This window comes from Clytia hemisphaerica, unplaced genomic scaffold (genome assembly GCF_902728285.1).
Source record: "Clytia hemisphaerica strain Z4C2 unplaced genomic scaffold, Clytia hemisphaerica genome assembly, whole genome shotgun sequence".
Taxonomy (NCBI): Eukaryota; Metazoa; Cnidaria; class Hydrozoa; order Leptothecata; family Clytiidae; genus Clytia; species Clytia hemisphaerica.
In genome coordinates, this window is record NW_027103741.1 from 168,496 (window position 1) to 187,888 (window position 19,393).

General features: G+C 36.9%; 2 protein-coding genes across 2 annotated transcripts in view; both read left to right on the forward strand.

Annotated features, from left to right (window-relative positions):
- Positions 1-19,393, forward strand: part of LOC136805208 (nuclear pore complex protein Nup160-like) — a 65,112-nt gene that overhangs the window by 38,123 nt on the left and 7,596 nt on the right. Inside the window, exons 18-35 of the mRNA XM_067061773.1 lie at positions 134-195; positions 693-800; positions 1,766-1,917; positions 4,708-4,841; positions 6,000-6,076; positions 6,515-6,665; positions 6,933-7,141; positions 7,590-7,675; positions 8,224-8,319; positions 8,851-9,042; positions 9,375-9,554; positions 9,853-9,966; positions 12,126-12,324; positions 15,192-15,318; positions 15,696-15,725; positions 16,047-16,118; positions 16,747-16,891; positions 18,165-18,290. Coding sequence (XP_066917874.1) covers positions 134-195; positions 693-800; positions 1,766-1,917; positions 4,708-4,841; positions 6,000-6,076; positions 6,515-6,665; positions 6,933-7,141; positions 7,590-7,675; positions 8,224-8,319; positions 8,851-9,042; positions 9,375-9,554; positions 9,853-9,966; positions 12,126-12,324; positions 15,192-15,318; positions 15,696-15,725; positions 16,047-16,118; positions 16,747-16,891; positions 18,165-18,290 — 2,260 coding nt within the window. The remainder of the gene's footprint in view (positions 1-133; positions 196-692; positions 801-1,765; positions 1,918-4,707; positions 4,842-5,999; positions 6,077-6,514; positions 6,666-6,932; positions 7,142-7,589; positions 7,676-8,223; positions 8,320-8,850; positions 9,043-9,374; positions 9,555-9,852; positions 9,967-12,125; positions 12,325-15,191; positions 15,319-15,695; positions 15,726-16,046; positions 16,119-16,746; positions 16,892-18,164; positions 18,291-19,393) is intronic.
- Positions 13,569-14,732, forward strand: LOC136805262 (5-hydroxytryptamine receptor 2C-like). Its single transcript, XM_067061840.1, has one exon. The coding sequence runs from the start codon at positions 13,750-13,752 to the stop codon at positions 14,692-14,694; it is 945 nt and encodes a 314-aa protein (XP_066917941.1). The 5' UTR covers positions 13,569-13,749; the 3' UTR covers positions 14,695-14,732.

A 19,393-nucleotide genomic window follows, 5' to 3' on the forward strand; every position in this document is an offset into this window, starting at 1 on the left:
GTAGATATTCATGTGTGAAAATGCTTTTGGAAACACTTTCTATTGTGAAGATCTTGTTGGGATTTTAAGCATTTCCAGACTTTCTTGATTGACCAGTTACGCTTCACCTAAACTATATATTTTTTATTTTCAGTGATTTTGAGCAATTGGTGGGTGACAGCGTAGAACGTGGAGATTATTATTTATACTTGGAAGGTAAAACGAAATTCAAAATATAAATATAAATTAACATAATGTCAAATTCCATCCACACGGAAAACATGGCTCCGTACTTAACCATCCAATGAGAACAATTTCCTCGGATCCCAGCAACTTCAAATGCTTCTTGTACATACCGAAAATTCCCAAAATGGTACTTGATGCCTCTCTGCTTGATGCTTAACAATAGACGATATCGGCTTAACGAATTCTCCCCGAATGATTACCCATGATGCATTGCGCAAAAAAATTCACGGACTATATTGACTTACAGATTTTTTTTGCGCAATGCATCATGGGTAATCATTCGGGGAGAATTTCGTTAAGCCGATATCGTCTATTAAGAGAAGGGTCAAGGGTAAGTGGAGCAATCCAGGGAGAAAGATTTGCGCCCTCCCCTACCTTCGGTAGATAGCTATCAAAAGAAGAGCCTTTGGGTAAGGCTTTTAATTTTTCTTTAGGTTTGATTTATAAACTTTACAAAATTTTTTCAGGTCGATTAAAGAACATCAAAGACATCAAAAGAGCTGTCGACTTCATTTTAAACGCCCTGGATGTTGTTGACCCTGCAACAGGAGATGAGTCGGAAATCGAAAGCTCAGGTAAATGGAACATATTTCTTTGATTTGATAAATTTTTCATTCATACACTTCTGCTAGACGAGGCAACCTAAATTTTTTATAACTTTTAACCCTATTACTATCAAGCTTTTTTTTGGGCTATGTATCATCAAGGGGGGGGGGAGAATGTTCCAAATCTTGCACAAATGTTATCTACCATGATAGAAAACACCGCTTGATAAATATAGGGTTATTGAGTGTCCATTATGTCTAAAGGGCGTTCAGACAGTCTAAATGTTCTCATTTAGACTGTCTTATACTTTCAAGCTCCCCTGACAGTCTGTGCCACTAACTCGATCGGGAAGATTCTTCCGAAATGGGAAGAACCTTCCCGAACGGGAAGAACTTACTCTATTTTTTTCTGCCCGTTTTGGAAGATTCTTCCTCTTTGGGAAGTTGAAAATTGACTGAATCTCGGCGAAGCTGTAGGATGACCGGCGAAAGTTGAAACTTTTTGGAGGTGAAGAAGCATCAAATTTTAAGGTTTTTCACCGAAAGAAAAGTAGACTTTACCGTAGAAATCTTGTTAAATTGTGAAAAAACTGCGTAAACTTCCCAAACGGGAAGTTCCAACCCGATCGAGTTTTCCTTAGTTTCTCGCTTCTTCCCGATCTGGAAGTCCGTTAACCCGTTTGGGTGTTAAGTTAATTTCCCGTTTGGGAGGATTCTTCCCATTTCGGAAGAATCTTCCAATTTTGGAAGAATCTTCCCGATCGAGTTAGTGGCACAGACTGCCTGAATTGGGCTTTTCCAGAAAAAAACCGTATACCTATTTCAGTTGGATTTAAAAAGCTACCCCCATGGAATTCCAGTTATTTTTGACAGATTTTTGTATCTCCCTATGGAATTCCGCCACATATCAAACCTTACCCCCTTGGAACGGAAATGGACCTCCACCTTTTTCTGGAAAAGCCCATTAACTGATGAAATTTGAACTTTCTCTACAGGTCTGAGCGGTGAACAAAACCAACAGATCTTCTGCAGCAAACTTGGAGTGAAACTTGTCACAAATTTGTTATTAACAACAGCTGAGAGTCGAATGCATCTGTGTAGAGATCTCTATGTTTTGCTCAAATTCATGTCAACGATGGCTGGAAAGGTATGCCACAACAAGAAACCTACGAAATCAATTTTTTGAACTCCATATACAATACTAAATAGTTACTGAAATCTCAACGTTCATCTAACGTTATATAGACGTTGTGAACATTAGATAAACGTTGATAGAACATTGTGTGCCAGTTTGGTTGCTTCCTTAGTTAACGAATGATAAGCGTCAGATTACATCTAGCGAAGAGCTCTGCTTAGACTAGTAAACTAGTCGGTTATTACCTTATAATAAAACTGTCAATCAAATAATGTAAACACTAATTAAATATTCAGCGCGCGTGAGAGAAAAGGAAAATAACCGACTAGAAGCTACTTCCAACACCTTTTTTTCTTCACCTAAAATCGTAAGGAGAGACATACAGATTTCTGTATGTCTGACCCGTGCGGGATTGCATTTATTTTTCTTTCTGTTTATTGCGTTTTTAGAAATGCTCATTTATTTATATGTTCCCATGTTCAATGTTACTATGAAATATTATTTAGTCAAAAAAGTTGGATGGATTCTCAAAAACCTAAAAAAAGTTTTAAAATTAAACAACGTTTTTTGAGGGAAGTAGCTTCTAGTCGTTGAAATTCAGAAAAGATTTGGAGCTTGATTTTTTGTATAATGGGTCTATTTTCAACGACTAGTTTGCTAGTCTAAGCTCTGCTATACTTGAAAAAATTTTCTTCTGGGCCAGATTATTCTCAAAAAAAAAGTTTTCAATTATAAACTATCTTCCGAAATTGCTAAGATTCTTTCACCATATGCTACGAATCAATACACAATACGAAATACGTTCGCTTTTGTCAATGAACTCCAAGGAATGAATTCTACATCTTGTCATATCGCAAGCTTTGATGTCTCAAGTTTGTTTACGTCTATTCCTCTTGATGCAACCATAACCATAGCTTTGGATTACCTTTATGAAAACGCCACTACTGTCAGTGGTTTATCAAGAAACGAATTCAAGTCCCTTTTGGATATGGCAACTAAAGAAACCAACTTTATTTTCAATGGTAAATGTTACGATCAAATTGACGGGGTTGCCATGGGTTCACCATTAGCACCTGTATTAGCTAATATATTCATGAGAAATTTCGAGGAAAAGGCTTTCGAGATTTGTCCCGGTGATATTGAAAAACCATCCTTTTATCGACGTTATGTTGATGATAGTTTTCTATTGTTCAAAAATCAATCACACGTTACACCATTTTTGATTATTTGAAACACTCGCCATAAAAACATTGTGTTCACCAAAGAAGAAGAATCGACATCAGAGGATAGTTTCCCCTTCCTTGATACAAAGATTGTCAAAGAAGATGAGAAATTCTTAACAAGTACCTACTACAAACCTACTCATACTGGAGTTTATACAAATTGGTATAGTTTTACTCCAAGGAAATACAAAATCAATTTAATCAAGAACTTGCTAAGTAGGGCATGGAAGATTTGTTCCAACGAACGTCTATTTCTCAGTGACTGGGAAGTTATCAAACAAACATTGGTTAAGAATAAGTATCCTGAAAAACTACTGATAGCAATGTGTAAGAATTTTGTACAAAAAATGAAGTCTAGTGATGAAAATGAAAGTGTCGCCACTGTTGCAAAGAAAGAAGTGAAACTGTATTTACCTTTTCATGGTAAATTATCTGATGTTCTTCATAAGCAGCTAATTTCGTTATTAGCTGAGACCTACCCACAAGTTGACCTAAAGATCGTTTTCCGCACTACGTTTCGACTCTCAAATCTGTTTACTTTCAAAGATAAAATACCTCTAAGGGTACGTTCATTTGTTGTGTACGGAGTGCACTGTACAGATTGCGAGTCATACTATATTGGGAAAACAAAACGACATATTGCGACACGGTACAAGGAGCATCGAAATATTGAAAGACCAACTGCTGTAACGAGACATCTTTTTAGAACTGGGCACGACGTGTCCCTAGAGAACATGAAAGTTTACGAGAAAGGAAAAACTGATGAAGAGCTTTATATAAAAGAATCTTTAATCATTAGGGATTTGAAACCTGATTTAAATAAAACGGTATCTTCTTATCCTCTAGAGCTTTTTTGAATAAGTATATGTATGCGTTCAATTATGTAAATTTTATGACCTATAATTGCTAGATGTGATTTTGAAATTTTGATTTATTAACACGTTTTTGCTTGTAAGCTAACATTTGCTTGTGATCATGATACAAGAAGTATCGAAACGTCAAGGATGAACAAAATTTTGTTTTTTGTCTTCACTCTGCTATACTGTCAAACTGCATTTTTGTAATTGTTATCCATATTTGGATGTTGAAAAGCTTAATTTGAAATAATTGGGCTGTTCCATTTATTCCAATAATTCTTGAAAATGAGTGTATACCCCTTGAAAACGGCAAAATTGTAAGAAAAACCCTTGGAAAATTCTCCTTTTACCTTAAAGTGGAGGTGGACGAATTAAAATCAGTCTTATGACAACTTGAAAATAAAACAACTTCCCTTTGACCACCTCTTCTCGGATACCCCTTAGAAAAGTTAGCCCCCCCCTTTATGGATATAAAATGGAATGGCCCATTCAAACCTTACAATGAGCTCTCTTTGAAAAGAATTATGTCAATACTTAATAAGAGTGGGAGATATACCATTAATGATTCTAAGGATAAAATTACCGACATTTCGAAGTTAGGGTGGTTCTTCGTATTGCAAAAGAAACACCCCTTGATCCGTTTTCTGAATACTCCATTCCAACCTCTATAAAAAAAACTCTATAACAAGCTCTCTCTGACATGATTTTTCTGAATGTTCCAGGTTGGGATTGACTTATCAGACGCGAGGGAATTTGAATCGTTGACATCCAGCACTTGTTATGAATTACTTCGTTCTTATCACACCATTGTATGGGCTGCAACCAACCCCATGACCACTATTGATCCTAATGTTGTGTAAGTATTGCACGGATGTTGGTGCAATACCAGAAATGATATTTAATGCAGACGATTAGGCCACTCTGACGAAAATAAGTTACTTCAAAATTAAAGCGTTTAGATTATTTATATACACGTTTTCTGGACTTCAAAGAACCTTCTTGTGCATACATTTCATTACATTTACTCCAAGCTGTCGGAAGACCGCCAAAAATTCACTCAGGCACGGATTTTTCACTTATATCCTTAGGATCCTGAGCATCCTCAGGCTTTTAGAGGATATCCTCAGGATCCTCTGTTTTGCCTTGGATACGGCTTGATAAAAAACATCAATATTTTAATTTCCCAAGGATCCTTAGCTAACTCAGGATCCTCATTTTGTATCTCTTCTTCTCAAAATATGAATCTTGGGATCCTTAGGATCCTCAGGCTTTCCCAAGGATATCCTCAGGATCCTCAAAAAAATAATAAAAAAAGTGAGGATCCTCAGGATATCCTCGCAAAATCCTGAGGACCCTAAGGATCCTAAGGTTCATATTTTGAGAAAAAAAGAAAAAAAAGTGAGGATCCTCAGGTTATCCTCGCAAAAGCCTGAGGATCCTAAGGATCCTAAGATTCATATTTTGAGAAAAAAAAAGAAAAAAAAGTGAGGATCCTCAGGTTATCCTCGCAAAAGCCTGAGGATCCTAAGGTTCATATTTTGAGAAAAAAGAAATAAAAACGAGGATCCTCAGGATATCCTCGCAAAAGCCTGAGGACCCTAAGGATCCTAAGGTTCATATTTTGAGAAAAAAAAAGAAAAAAAAGTGAGGATCCTCAGGTTATCCTCGCAAAAGCCTGAGGATCCTAAGGTTCATATTTTGAGAAAAAATAAATAAAAACGAGGATCCTCAGGATATCCTCGCAAAAGCCTGATGACCCTAAGGATCCTAAGGTTCATATTTTGAGAAAAAATAAATAAAAACGAGGATATCCTCAGGATCCTGAGGATAAATGTGAAAAATCCGTGCTTAGCTCCAAAAATTATCCAAGACTAACCAATTAAACAAATCTAGGGTAAGCGAAGAAATCCAAGGAAAAGATTGACGCCCTACCCTACCCACGGCTTGGCAGCTATAGGAAAAGAGTCTTCGAGTCGCCCTCGACTGTGTTCATTTGTGTTTTCTATTTCTGCAGAGATAACAACATCACAAACTTGGCAGCTTTGCGTTTGACAGAAAGAAGTCCTGCTTCAAAAACAGCCAGGAAAATTGGTAAGCTCATAAATAATGTATCAGTTGAATAATTTTTTATCTCTCCATAAAAATCACTTTTACAAACACAGTGGAATGTTTTTAACCTCTATAATTCGAATGTCTCCTTAACTCGAAAACGTTTCATATTCCCTTCAGTGAAGAACGCCTTACTCTATAACTCGAACTTTCCTTAACTCGAACAAATTTGTGCTCCCCGTGCGTATTCGAATTACGGAGACTCCACAGTATCAGCCGATCAAAATTTACCCTTTTACCAAATCTTTGGACCTTTGTATAATTTAATATATAATGTAGAGAAACGACGCTGATTTTAAGAAATACCTTAAGAGAAATTATTTACATAGCTTGAGAATTAGAGATCAGCAAGCAGCTTTATATATGTTTAAATTAGCTTTAAAATAGAAACTACATTTTTCCTTTTTGTATTATCTCTAGACGAAACAGTAAACACGGACGAGGAGTCCATCTTATCACACTTTGTGCACGACGTTGGATTATTGTCCGCCGTCAAGAAATACCGGTCACCTCACAGAAGCTCTATTCAAGATGTCATGAACTTCATAAAGAACTCGTGTCTCAATCAACTGTATCCTTTTCAAATAGCTTCCCATGTTTTTGAAACTTTGTATTTGTCAAGAGCTCTCGTGCTTCTTACAAACGTTCATGTCTAATACTGGTACATTTCTGTTTTCTTTCGATAATTGCAGAAAACTCACAAATTAAGGCATTTTTTCGTTAACTCTTTGTGGGGATCGAAGTCAGGGAAAGTATGAATTCAAGTTGAGTAAAACCGATCATTCTGTGACTATAAAACGTGTCATGTCTTCCTTGACTCATAAAATTCAATCAACAGATGGGTGCTGAACGATAAATCATCTGATTTCCCAGAATACCTTGCGGCACATGGTCAATACGCATTGCTCAATGAATATCTTCATTTTTGTGATGAATGGTGTTTGGTGAATAGAGGCACGAAAGACTTTTTGCTCGCTCAATCATACCTGGGAACTGACCAACCTCACAAAGCGTTGAAATATTTCATCAGCGCTGCACGTGGAATCAGTAAGTGGTTCTGTCCATGTAGTTGTTGCTTTTTTTTGTTTTTATCTAGCACAAACACTGAAAGTTCTAGAGAGCATTTCACTAAAAACCGGGATTTTTCATTCCGTTTCTTAGTGAGCTCCACACGATTTTTTAAAAATAGAAGCCTTTCAAGTGCCTCGACGCAAATTCGATTTTTTTCGCTACTGCAGGAGCTTCGAAAGTTAAAGGTGACGTCAAAAAATCGAATGTTTGGAGTCCTAAAACCTGGGCTCAAAACATGCGAAAATTGTCGCAAAGTGGAATAGACGTTAATTGCGTAGAAAAACGCGGGCGACGTCTAGTATAGGCTATGAAAGTTCCTACCCTCTAGCTAACACCATCCGCTGTTTACTGTCTTTTCAATTGAATTCTCAGTCATTTTCAGATATTCGAAGTCGGTTGTAACATTCATTCTTTTTCTTTTCAGGTCTTCGCGAGCCTTTGTTGATGAACATTCTGGAAGATGAGAATTGTTCCAGTAAACATCACGCACTCGTACAGTATTTCATCAAAGTAAGAAATTGTTGATTATTCTTTGCATTAGTATATTCAGGATATGCAACCCTGTCGTCGCTTTTACAAAGAGCTGATTGGTTGCAAGTAACGTAATGAGTAGCAAAAAGGTGTTTAATCTTGTGATTCATATCATGAATAATGTATATAAATTGGTGTACGACCAATCTGGCTTGGAGACCTGAAAGCTGAGACCCGCTCATATTTCTCATACTTCATTTGACAATTGGGTACACATACACGTTTTTTATAAGAACATCCACAATTTTTGAAGCCTTGGTATGTTCTTAATTTTTTGAGTTTTAAACCTAAAAATGTTCTTAACATGTTCTTATTTTCGCCATTTTTTTAGTATTTCTGTCTATTTTCCTACGGAATTCGGTGTCTGCAATTCCTTAAAATGTTCTTAATTTGTTCTTAACATTTTAGCCATCGAAGCCTTATGTTCTTATATAGTTTGTTCTTATAAAAACAAAGCATAGACCTTTTCCTTTGTGAACTGGTTGAATTCTGTTATGTTCACATCGTTTTTTCACTCTTTCGTACAGGTTATGCGATTATTTGAACATTACAATTTTCCGAGTTTCGTCATCTCGGCCGCTTCGTCAGCTCTCACGATTGCGAAGAAGGACGAACCAAATATTGTAAGTGCAAAAATTGACACCTCTGTTTCGCTCAATAATTGAAACTTTTTCACCTGGATTCTCTGTATCAGCCTCATAGATTTTCCAACCATGGTAATCCTTTTCCTACCTGCTTACATATGGCTCATTAATAATCTTTCATTCTATTTATGATATACACCATTTCAATGTCTTCTGGCATTACATCACGGACCCGACAATACGTTACTTGCGACCAATCAGCTATTGGGTCCGTGGAAGACATTGCAATGGTGCATATCATGAATTCCACTTCCCACGATAGGCATCCGAGAGATGAAAGATATATTTCATCCCTCGAATTACCCTTGATATCTGGAGGGCAGCAATAGGTTCCGCTAAAATTGACCCACCTTCAAATACTTCCACGAGTTTAGTACATCACCCAAGATTTCTGAAAATAATAGCTTTAAATTTTAAGATATGTTTGGTGTAGGTTCATTTGATCTTTTACTCTACTTAACTTGATCAAGTCTATAACAAATTTTAAGACAATCATTCGTTTCGCAATAGCCGATGTTATGGTCTGTCATCTTCAAATACCACTTGGAATTACAACATCACAACGAGGCTTACGCCGCAATCGTCCACAATCCAGACAAAGCACGCCGTGAAAATTGCTTACGTCACTTCATCATTACGTTATGTGACCGTGGACTGTTTCACGAGATTTGTACTTATCCCTACGTCAACCTTCAAGAAGAGGTTTGTTTTTTTTTGTTTTAAGCGTTTAATAAATGGATTTCATTAATAAAAGCTTCTTAATTTTCATCTGCCGGCAAGATGCACTTAGAAGATACACTTAGAAGTCACAAAATTTCACTTTTATTTTTTGCCGATTTTTGCTAACATAAAGCACAAAATCTAGAAAAGTTGATGCACATCGATTTCTAAAAATTCACCCCTTTTCTTCTTTGTCTTCGGATTATGCATAAAGGGAGATACTCGGAGAGTCGTCTCCAACTATGTTTCGAAAGTCACTCAAAATGTGAGAATACTCAATGAATTTGTTCTATCCCTTTTCTCTCACACCACAGGTTGTATCGATCATCGAATCACGAGCACGCACAATGGACATGACAGTCAATCGTTTCTACGACCTTCTCTATTCGTTCCATACCATCAAGAGTGATTACCGAAAGGCTGCTACTACCATGTTTGAACAAGCCTGTCGTTTACAAGTGGAGATGCATGGCCTCAAATCTCTACAAAAACAAGTATTATTCCTTACTAATCTGGTGTTTATCTTTTACTTTATTATGGGATTAAGGAAAAAAATTTTTGAGTGAAGGTAGAGAGTCTATCACCATATTTCCCTAACACCCTGCCTGGAAGAGCTTGGGATTCGAACACAGTCCATTGCGAAGAAAGTTTGTGATCGAAACTTTCACACTACCAATATTTTTTCCTCGCAAGCTTTTTGTGTTCCTCGGGAAAGATTGTTCTATCCGAGAAGAAACGTAGTAAGTACATAGAGTCTAAAATGTTTTCTTTGTTTGTTTTTTCATTTTTCAGGCGAAATGTTACTTAGCCTCCATAACAGCATTGCAATTGGTTGATTCGAAATATGCGTGGATTGTTCGCCCTGAAGAAAAGATTTCTCAACAACCGTCCCCTGTCCCTGGAAAGGTGAGTCTCAAATTTCCATTTAATTATCATGTTTCAGTGGAATTATTATCAAACTACAGTGGGCTCTCCATAACTTGAACACGCAAGAGGAACAAAAATTTGTTCGAATTAAGGTAATTGCAAGTTATGGAGTTTATAAGACATTGTTGACTGGTTCGAGTTAAGGAGATATGGAAGTTAAAGGGCCGAGGAAAACGCGTCCGATAAAGGCGACTTTATAAAGTGAAGAAGAAAAAGAAAGAATCACGAGCAATCTAAAAAAAATTGAAGGGGCTTCGATATCATCTAAGCATCACCGATGATTTCACCATCAATGAAAGAAGAAAAATCAAAGAGATGTGCGAAAAAGCTAAGAAATGAAACTCCGAATGTGATGGTGATTTCATTTGGCGTGTGAGAGGAAGTCCCAGAACAGATAATCTTTGCTTGATAGATACAAAGAAAACTTTGCCAACCAAAAGCTGTCAATACCGGGTGGCCCAAAAAAAACTTAACATGATTTCGAAAGTGATTTATTTGACGTATGTTAGCCGTAAGAGTGCGAAACTTTCAGGATGTCTTTACAATTCTAATTTAGATCTTTGTGTAAAATTTCTTGAAGATATGAGATGCCAAGAAAGAGTTATGCTTTAAGGAGTATTGGAAGGTCTAAAACCAAACCCGCAGAAAAATAAAAAATTGACGTCAGTTTTTTGTTTTTATTTCTTTTTATGAAAAGATGTTTTTCATTTCATCGCGAAAATCTAATACAAGTTGAAAAGAAAGATAACACAATTAATTTACACGAGCATAAATATTCAGATAGTCATTTCTTTATCCGAAAAGGGCTTTGATTGAACCACCATCCTTCGATTCTACAGCTTGGAGACGAGGAAGGAATTGCTTTAAAGCCTTTCTGATTTCTTTCAGGTCGGTCGCACATTCACCCCAAACTTCTTTGATGCGAGCTTCCAACTCCTCTACTGACTGAAATGGGGTGCAATGCCGACCTTCAAAGACTCTTTCTTGAACTCGATCCCAAAAATAAAAGTCTAAGGGGTTGCAATCAGGCGAACTCGGCGGCCAGTCCGTGTTTTTCACAAAGCGTGACTTTAACTTCTCTTTAAGGAATTTTTGAATCTTGTTTGCACGATGAGACGGTGCGCTATCTTGAACAAATGTGAAATCGTTGTGTGGGTACATTGTCTCGGCAGCAGGGATTAACTTGTCTTTCAGATGTTTTAGATAAGATTCGGCATTCACTTTGATTTTGCTACCACCAACAAAAAAAGGCTGGCTCACTCCTTTCCAAGAAAAAATCGCGGAAACCATCACCTTTACCGATTGCTTGTTTCGCTCACTAAAAAGCCGTTTTGGCTCCACGTCTGTCTTTGGACCATTGTGATAGACTCTGTTGTTTTGGCGGTTTGTCTTTACCTGTAAGCTGAAGTCCTTTTCGTCTTGGAAAACCAATCGAGGGATTGAATGCATGGTGAATCGCCGAAACAGTTTTGACGCTCGTTCAGTTCTTCTTTTACGGCAACCATCAGTCAATTGAGGTGTTGTCATTCGTTTGTAACACCGTAGTTTCCTTTTCACAACAAGGCGTTGTACAGAAGATCTACTGATCGAAATCTGAGGAGCAATCTTTCTAGCGGAGCTGTGAGTACCGGGGTTTTCTTCTTGTGAGCAAATTAGCTCTTCCACCAGATCACCATTTTCCTCGGTGGTAGCAGTCACGGGCCGTAGCAGCGACGATGATCTGTCAACAAAACATTAGCTTTTTTTTTTTAATTATAAAGTAGCGACATACCAAGAGACTCCGCTGCATCTGTTAGTCTTACCTAGCGTTCTTTCAATATCCAATTACAATTTGTCACTAGTAGTACAGATGAGCTTCTGGATAAGCCAAGGCCGGCGCACATGTTCGACTATCGTTTGACTCTTTCCCTTGTAGAAGTGTACCTCGCGTGGTTTTCGTGAGCCCTGTATATTATTATGTACGCTAATGTTTTTTCTAGCTAAATCACTTATTTTTCATGGATATCGCTGTGTCTAAATCCCTGCTTACCTTAGGTCATCATTTATTAACAAAGCAAGCATGACAGAACAATCGTTATAAATATAGGACTTCTCTAACTTGTTGACTTCGCAATTAATGGTATCTTGATTTTTCATAGGCTGGAAGTAATGTCAATGAATACTCTCAATCACCGAAGCGGAGAGAAGATGGAGAGCAGATCTTCTACTCTACCATGAAGAAGAGACGTAATGTGAGAACAGTGATTGTTGAGTTGAATGATCTGGAGAAAGAATACTTGCTCGTTCTCGCACGCCTCAAATTGGTGCAACATGGAAAGAATGAAACAGTCGCTATTGGTGAGACTCTTTCCTTCTTTTAAAGTGTGAAATTCATGGAATAATGAACTCTATTAGACCTTTATGGGAGCTTCTTTCAGAAAATCCCGAAAAAGGTTTTCTGATATTCCGATAGCGAATTGGTGGCAGTCCTTGCTGAAACTCTAAAGAAGAGAGCAAATTTCCCATCGGAGAGGAATGATAGTCGACTTTTGATGTACTGCACCCCCAGTCGGGTTGAGCTATCATTGCGCGTAAACCTGAAAATACTTTGGCTGGACCGGCCGATTCTCGAAAACGAGGGCTTGGGTCCAGGCTTTTCGCTGCAAAATCCTTGACGCTGTCTTGGAAAACTCCGTAATCTAAACCTCCCAGATGATGAAAGTTTTACCGACATTCAGAGCCTTAGCGTGTCGGATGAAAATTCTGCATCTGGGTGCCAGATCACGAAAAAGACGGATAGCAGATGAGCTCCTAAGTCGGTATAAAATGGAACAGCGTTTCATAATTGTAAAAAAACTTCGAAAAAACAAAAATGAAAACAAAATAAATATAAAGAAATTATTTTATCAACAGCTACTTTTTTCTGAACCAATATGAATTTTTATTGTTGGTTTGTTTGAGAAGCTGCTGGTCGTTTGAGTTTATCATTATTGAAGTTTTTTACAAGATTGCTTTCAACTGGATGATTTAGTTGAGTAGTTGTTCTTCATGAGCAAAAAATGTCGGCAAAATTTCAAAAAGTTACATCTTAGATCGTCTGTAGATACACTCTGGTTATGAGCTCCCATTCTTTCACCTGCTTAACTCCAGACGTATTAGGCCCAGCTGGCACACAACGTTGTTTCAACGTTTATCTAACGTTCACAACGTCCATATAACGTTGAATGAACGTTGAAACAACGTTGTGTGCCATCTGGGGGGTGAGTTGATCACAGTCTGAGATATTTAATTTTGCCGAAATGAAAAGTTTTTTTGTAAAGATGTAAAGAATATCATCCATTTGGAAATGTAGCTTTCAAAAGCTCAATCAGGGACCTGTTTTCTTTTTACAAAATTCTACTACAATCACTTCCAACTTTTAGAGTACTAGTGTAGGAATGTTTAAGTGACACTTCTTGTTCTTGAAAGCTGAAATATTCTACTTTTAGCGGATAATCCAGACAAACAATTCCTTTCTCTCTCTCTTAATGTGTTGATGTTTTGTTTTGAAATACATGGCCTAAATAAAACCAAAACATTAACAACCTGGAAGTTGTAGAGTGCGCTTGTTTCTTTCATTGTAACTTATTTCGGGGTAATTTTTGCCAGAGGACAGGAAAATTCGACATAACCAAGTAAAATTTCTACAAAGGCATCCTCAACGTTGGTGTAAATTACCGACAATTCGCATTGCGAAAATCATTATTGTTGCTGTGATTTGAACAGAAGAATTGAGAAAACATAATGGCTGACCAAATGTTATGTTTTGAGAAGATATGGGCACCAAAAGAAATTTCTTTATTCACAAGCATATGTTCACTTGTTATCTCCCTAATGTCATGTATAGGGAATGGTATCATTATTATGGCAGTAATAAAAGACCCTTACAAAAAACTATACACGCCGTTCAATTATTTCCTAGTCAATTTGGCCGTGTCTGATTTAATTGTGGGATGTGTGACCATGCCAATCTCCGTCTACGCTCATTTCCAAGAATACAAGGGAATCATTACAACGTCCGGGGTCACACTTGTTCACCTTTCACAATTGATCTCAGGGACGGCAAGCTTGTTGAGTTTACTGGTACTCGCATTGGATCGATATTCAGCCATTTCGGACGCTATCAAATACCGGACAACCGTTAGCTGGAGAAGATGTATTATAACCAGCGTTGTTATTTGGTGTGTTTCTTTAACGCTCCCGTTCATTCAGATGATCATCAAGTATATCAATTATTTGACTTTCTTTGTATGCACCGCCATTTTGATTGGAAGTGTTGTCATGGTTACTGTCTACTTCAAAGTCAACAAAATCGTCAAAAAGCAGACTTTGGATCTAGCGAAACATTACAGCGAATCGGAACAACGGGCGAAAAAGAAATTCATTTTGAAACGCTTGACCGAAGAACATAAGATTACGAAAGCGTTTTTCACGATGACTTTCGTTTATCTTATGATCTACCTCCCTGCAGCCGTCATCATTTTGTTACTCCAACTCTGCACGCAATGCGGCTGTACTCTACGACATATTTTACGAGACGTTCAATTTCTTTTGATCTCGCTAACTTGTTTTACGAACCCGTTCGTGTGTACTTTGCGCTCGCAAATTTTCAAGAAAGCCATCAAGAATATACTTTGTGGAAACAATACGAATGGGGCATCAGAAAATGAATTATCATCTCATGGTTAGAGGCTGATAACGTAAATTGAACTCTATTCTTAGTGGTTTTACCAGCGCTGTATTTAAATTCATTTTGGAACAATATTATCGATCCTGATATGATTTAAAAGAATATTTGTAATTCATGTATAATTTCCTTATAAAGAAGACCGTCATTAGTTCTTATATCCACTCTGATTTACGGAAATTTCTTTATGAATAAGACAAAAAGTTGTGAAATTAGTTCAGCCAGATAATTATATCAAGTAACGAAAGCACCCTTGGGCTGCTAAGATATATCTACGGGCGTGATATTCAAGGGTTTATTGTACTCCTCAAAATCCTTATCGACCAATCAGACATGTGTAATTATTTTATGCTGAAGATTACCCCCTGACCAAAAATTTTTGTTCTTTATTTCTTGCAGGAGTAGGATTATCGACCAATTAGATTCGTGTAATTATGTTAGGTTACTTTGACGGTTACCCTTTTCCCCAAGCAAATGTTTCTTTTTCATTTACTTACAGGTCCAGGATTATCAGCATCAGAAACGATCGGTTTATTATCACAGCTTGGTTTATTCGACATGTCATTCTCCGTCGCCTTGAAATTCAACCTCCCTCTCAAAGGAATCTTCGAAGCACTCGCATCTAAGTATGAACACTGTATTTTATTTTCCGACACAAGTAGCTCGGCTTTCTTAGAAACCATGTCTAGGAAGCACTTGCATCTAAGTATGAGTACAATGTATTTTTTATTTATCAACTCTTGTGGCCCGCATATAGGAGAGTTGTTGATTTTTTAGGTGTATTTTTGAAGAACTTGTGACTAAGGATTGACTATCTGTGCAACGGCTTTCTGTTGGAGTATTTTCTCTGTACGATAAATTCTCGTTCGTATAAAAATGCTCAAGCTTTAGATTCTTCAGTTAGGCTATCGTGAGATATTGTGTTGTAAAAAGACGAGGCTCGTTTTCGGTCAAAACCTAAAGAATCTTCCTCTGAAATATCATATTTAATTTTTGTTTCCAGATGTGCAAACCTGATGAAGTACAAACCAAGGTATGACCCTTTAAAAAGGGTGTGGTGAAATTCCTTGCTTCCTGAGTATTTTTATGCATGTGCAAAATTTTTCCTCCTTGATCTGAGATGATAAATAAAAATCACTTTCGTTATCTCGACAACATCCGCCGCTATCTTGATCTTTTCTATCTGTCCCTTAAAAATTCAATGAGTGACGACTTAATTAGCGTAAACAAATACATCATAAAAAGGATGTTCTACCAGGTTCTACTTGTACAAAAAATTACTTCTTCGGAAAGTCTCCTTGACTAGATATGGCTGGAGATATTATATTACACTTTATGCTTCTCTTGACTTTAGTGAATTCGATGAAAGATGGAACTGGTTGACTTTAAATGAAATCAACTCCATCCAGCTTGTGACGTCGAAAAGGTATGAAATGTTAGTTTGTTTCTGAAGCCTCATAAGCCTCCTAAGCCTCTTCCGAAAAACCCAAGATCATTGTTTTTTGATTTTATCCAGCTGATCGAAATCAAAATGTTTTTCTGAGTAGAGGTTTTTAGTCAAGAGTTTGCATATATCGGCAAATTTATCTTTTTCAATTTTTCTCGCACAGCCTAAAGCCTTAAAAGGTCAGATCATCCATATAAAAGGGTCTCAAGAATGATGACAAATTTTAATCTTTCTTGCAAAAAGTAATTCTACTTTACAATGTCAAGCTTTATTAAAATGGCTGACATTTACCAAATAGTCTCCCCCTAATTTTAGAGTTGTATAGTTTGATCGGGCTGATGTGGAGGAGTAAAATATTCAGTTGATGTTGCTTTATAAGGAGTTTTTCCATAGATTTTTAAAGCCCGAAGGGCTAGATGTCGTGCTTTGGCTGAAAAGTGTTTCGAAAGTGTTTTCGAAAACAATAGCAACAATATTTTTCCGATATTCAATTTCTTTTGCCTGCGATGGTATAAAGCACGACATATAGCCCTTCGTGCTTTATAAATCTGTGAGTTTTTCACTGATACATTGTTGTTAGTTCATGCCACATAATTTCCTTTTCCAGTGCGACACAACAAGCTCTTCATCTTTTACAATCGTACTTGAAGAAGTTTTCAAAGCAGAACAGTTCACTTCATCTAAAGGTCGTCGCTTCCAAGTTTCTCAGCATCAATTGTGAACTTCCCTCGTGGCTCATCAAAGACTACAAGGTATATTCATAATATGCACCACTGCAATGACTTCACAAAATTATGCAACTTTTCTGTTTTGCTGCCACCCAATACGTCACTTTTTCTATCGTTTAAGTGACGTATTGGGTGGAAAATTTTAAAAGTTCTCAGAAGACTCTCCAGTGGTGCATATCATGAATTGATATGGAGATGTTACTTATACAGTCTCTTAGTGTTGCATCCCCCTTAACGAAATTTAGAGATGACGTTTGAAATATTTAATCAATCAGCTTCAATTTTTTTCAATTTTTAACCAAATATGAATTGGCATCTTTGACGTCATCATTCTTTGAAAATGCTGGAAATAGGAACCCCGTTTAACTTTTTCATCGTTCCTTTTTTGCTCAAAATTTGTGAGATAACTCCAAGTGAGATAGATAGTCAAAAGCTTGAGATTGATGATCAACCAACTTAATGGGGTTCACAAAGATCCACTTTTAATGACTAACCAACCTGACTTTGAACCATACTCGTCTTCTCCATATACCCACTTCACAAAGTTACTTCACTCTGCAAAGATTTGTTTTTTAAGAATAACCCTATCAACCCTCTCTATTCAACCAACGACAACAATCATATTATAATTATAATCAATCAAGCTATGTTACAGTAACTCAGAATTTTAAACCGTCCATTCAAAGTCGTAAAGCAAATCAAACTTTGTGAAGTCGGAATTCTAAACCGTCCTTTTTTTCATTTTTTAACATTTTATTAAAACCTCAAGTAGACTTGATTGTAAATGTGTTTGAATATGTTCGAATTATGGAGTGAACTTTAAATGTGTGGTCCGTGGCGATTGGTTATCAAATTCTTCTCGCAAGACGTCGGTGGCCTAGGTTAGCCACTTTCGATCGTCAGTCCTCGTTGCAGGGATAGACTGCATTTTTTATGACCTCGATCGGCCACTATTGAAATGTAACTCAATTTGGCTTCATGGAAATAGTGCAAATGTGAAGTTTGGGGAGCGCCGCACTTTCCTGGCTTGTAAAAAGCCAAGCTATAGGATAAAACACCTTCTTTGATTGAATGAAAGACATTACTTGGCCTCACATTGATGTATACATTATTTTCTGGTATTCGTAGACTGCATTTTTCATCACATCAGCCACCATTGAAAAATTATCTTATTCGACTTCAGAGAAAGTGGATAAATACTAAGAAAAGAGGGGGGAGTAGCCTTATTGGGGGAATCAGCTAACATACAAAAAAAAAATTTTCTTCCTCCAACATTTACTCTCTCTGACATTTGCAGACAGCCAATCCAGCAGAGTTGTTGCACTTGTACATATGTTATGATATGGTGAGTGAGGCCACGGAATTGTCCCTCGGATACATCGATGCTGTACTCGGCCATGGAAAAGAACAATTCGGACTAAATGTAAGTTATGTTTATTATTATGTTTCCATAATCCATACATTGTTAGATGAAAGTTGAAACAAAATTTCGTGTCCGCTGGATCAATTCCGGTGTAGATTCTAGATACTCTTCGCTGGTACGTAAGCACTCTCAAATCCATGGCTCCGTAGGAGAATCTGTCCAGGTTGGTGCACTGCTTTTTGCTTTTTCATTCATAGTCCAGGCAATATGGGGCATGTACCCCCACCTTGGTGGTGAAAAAGGTTTGACACTGTTTTTGAGTTCCAACATACCTATATTTTGAGATTCAGGATGGTTTCTGAGCTAACTAGGTGGCAACCTTGCCGGGTAGGGGGTAGAAGGGGGGTAGGTAGAAGAAATTTCGATCAAACCTAACTCCTGGGGTAGGTCACTAATTTGGTTAATTTCTTCAAAACTACTAACGATATAGTAATGAAATTTTTTTATACATAGGTAGCAAAGATATCAAAATAATATTCCTGAAAATTTTCAGGTCATTTCCATAAAAAATGTGTATTTTACAGACCAGAATGTAAAATTTTCTTCCAAAAAAATCTTCTTTTTCGTCCAAAATGGAGCAAAAAAAAGTTTTTTTTCAGAATTTTTTATCTTAGTAAACCGTACCAACAAACGTGCTTTTTTCATCAAATATAGTGCTCCAGGAGCGATTTGGGAAAGTTTCTTGCATTAAGGAAATTAGTTGATATTTTACAGACCATTCAATTTCACTATCATTTTATTATATTTTAAAAAATGATTATATATCTCCTCAGGGCCCTCAGCTAGATGGCTTGCATTTGTCATTAGCCTTCAGAGACCTTCAGATATTTCATATGATAGTGTAAAATATAACTGAAAGCATCTCTACAAGCTTTCAGAATGTCTTAACAATTATTGTCTATTTTACAGACCAGAATGTGCAAAAAGTCCTCCAAATTAGATGTTTTCGTGTTAAAAGTAGCGATTTGATAAAATTTATAGTGAATAACATCAAAATGAAAATTTACGTATGCTCTGCAATATAAAAATTAAGGGACGTTTGAGTTTATTGTCCATTTCATTCAAAAGCTTCATCGTCCGTGTCACTTTTTTCATCACAATCG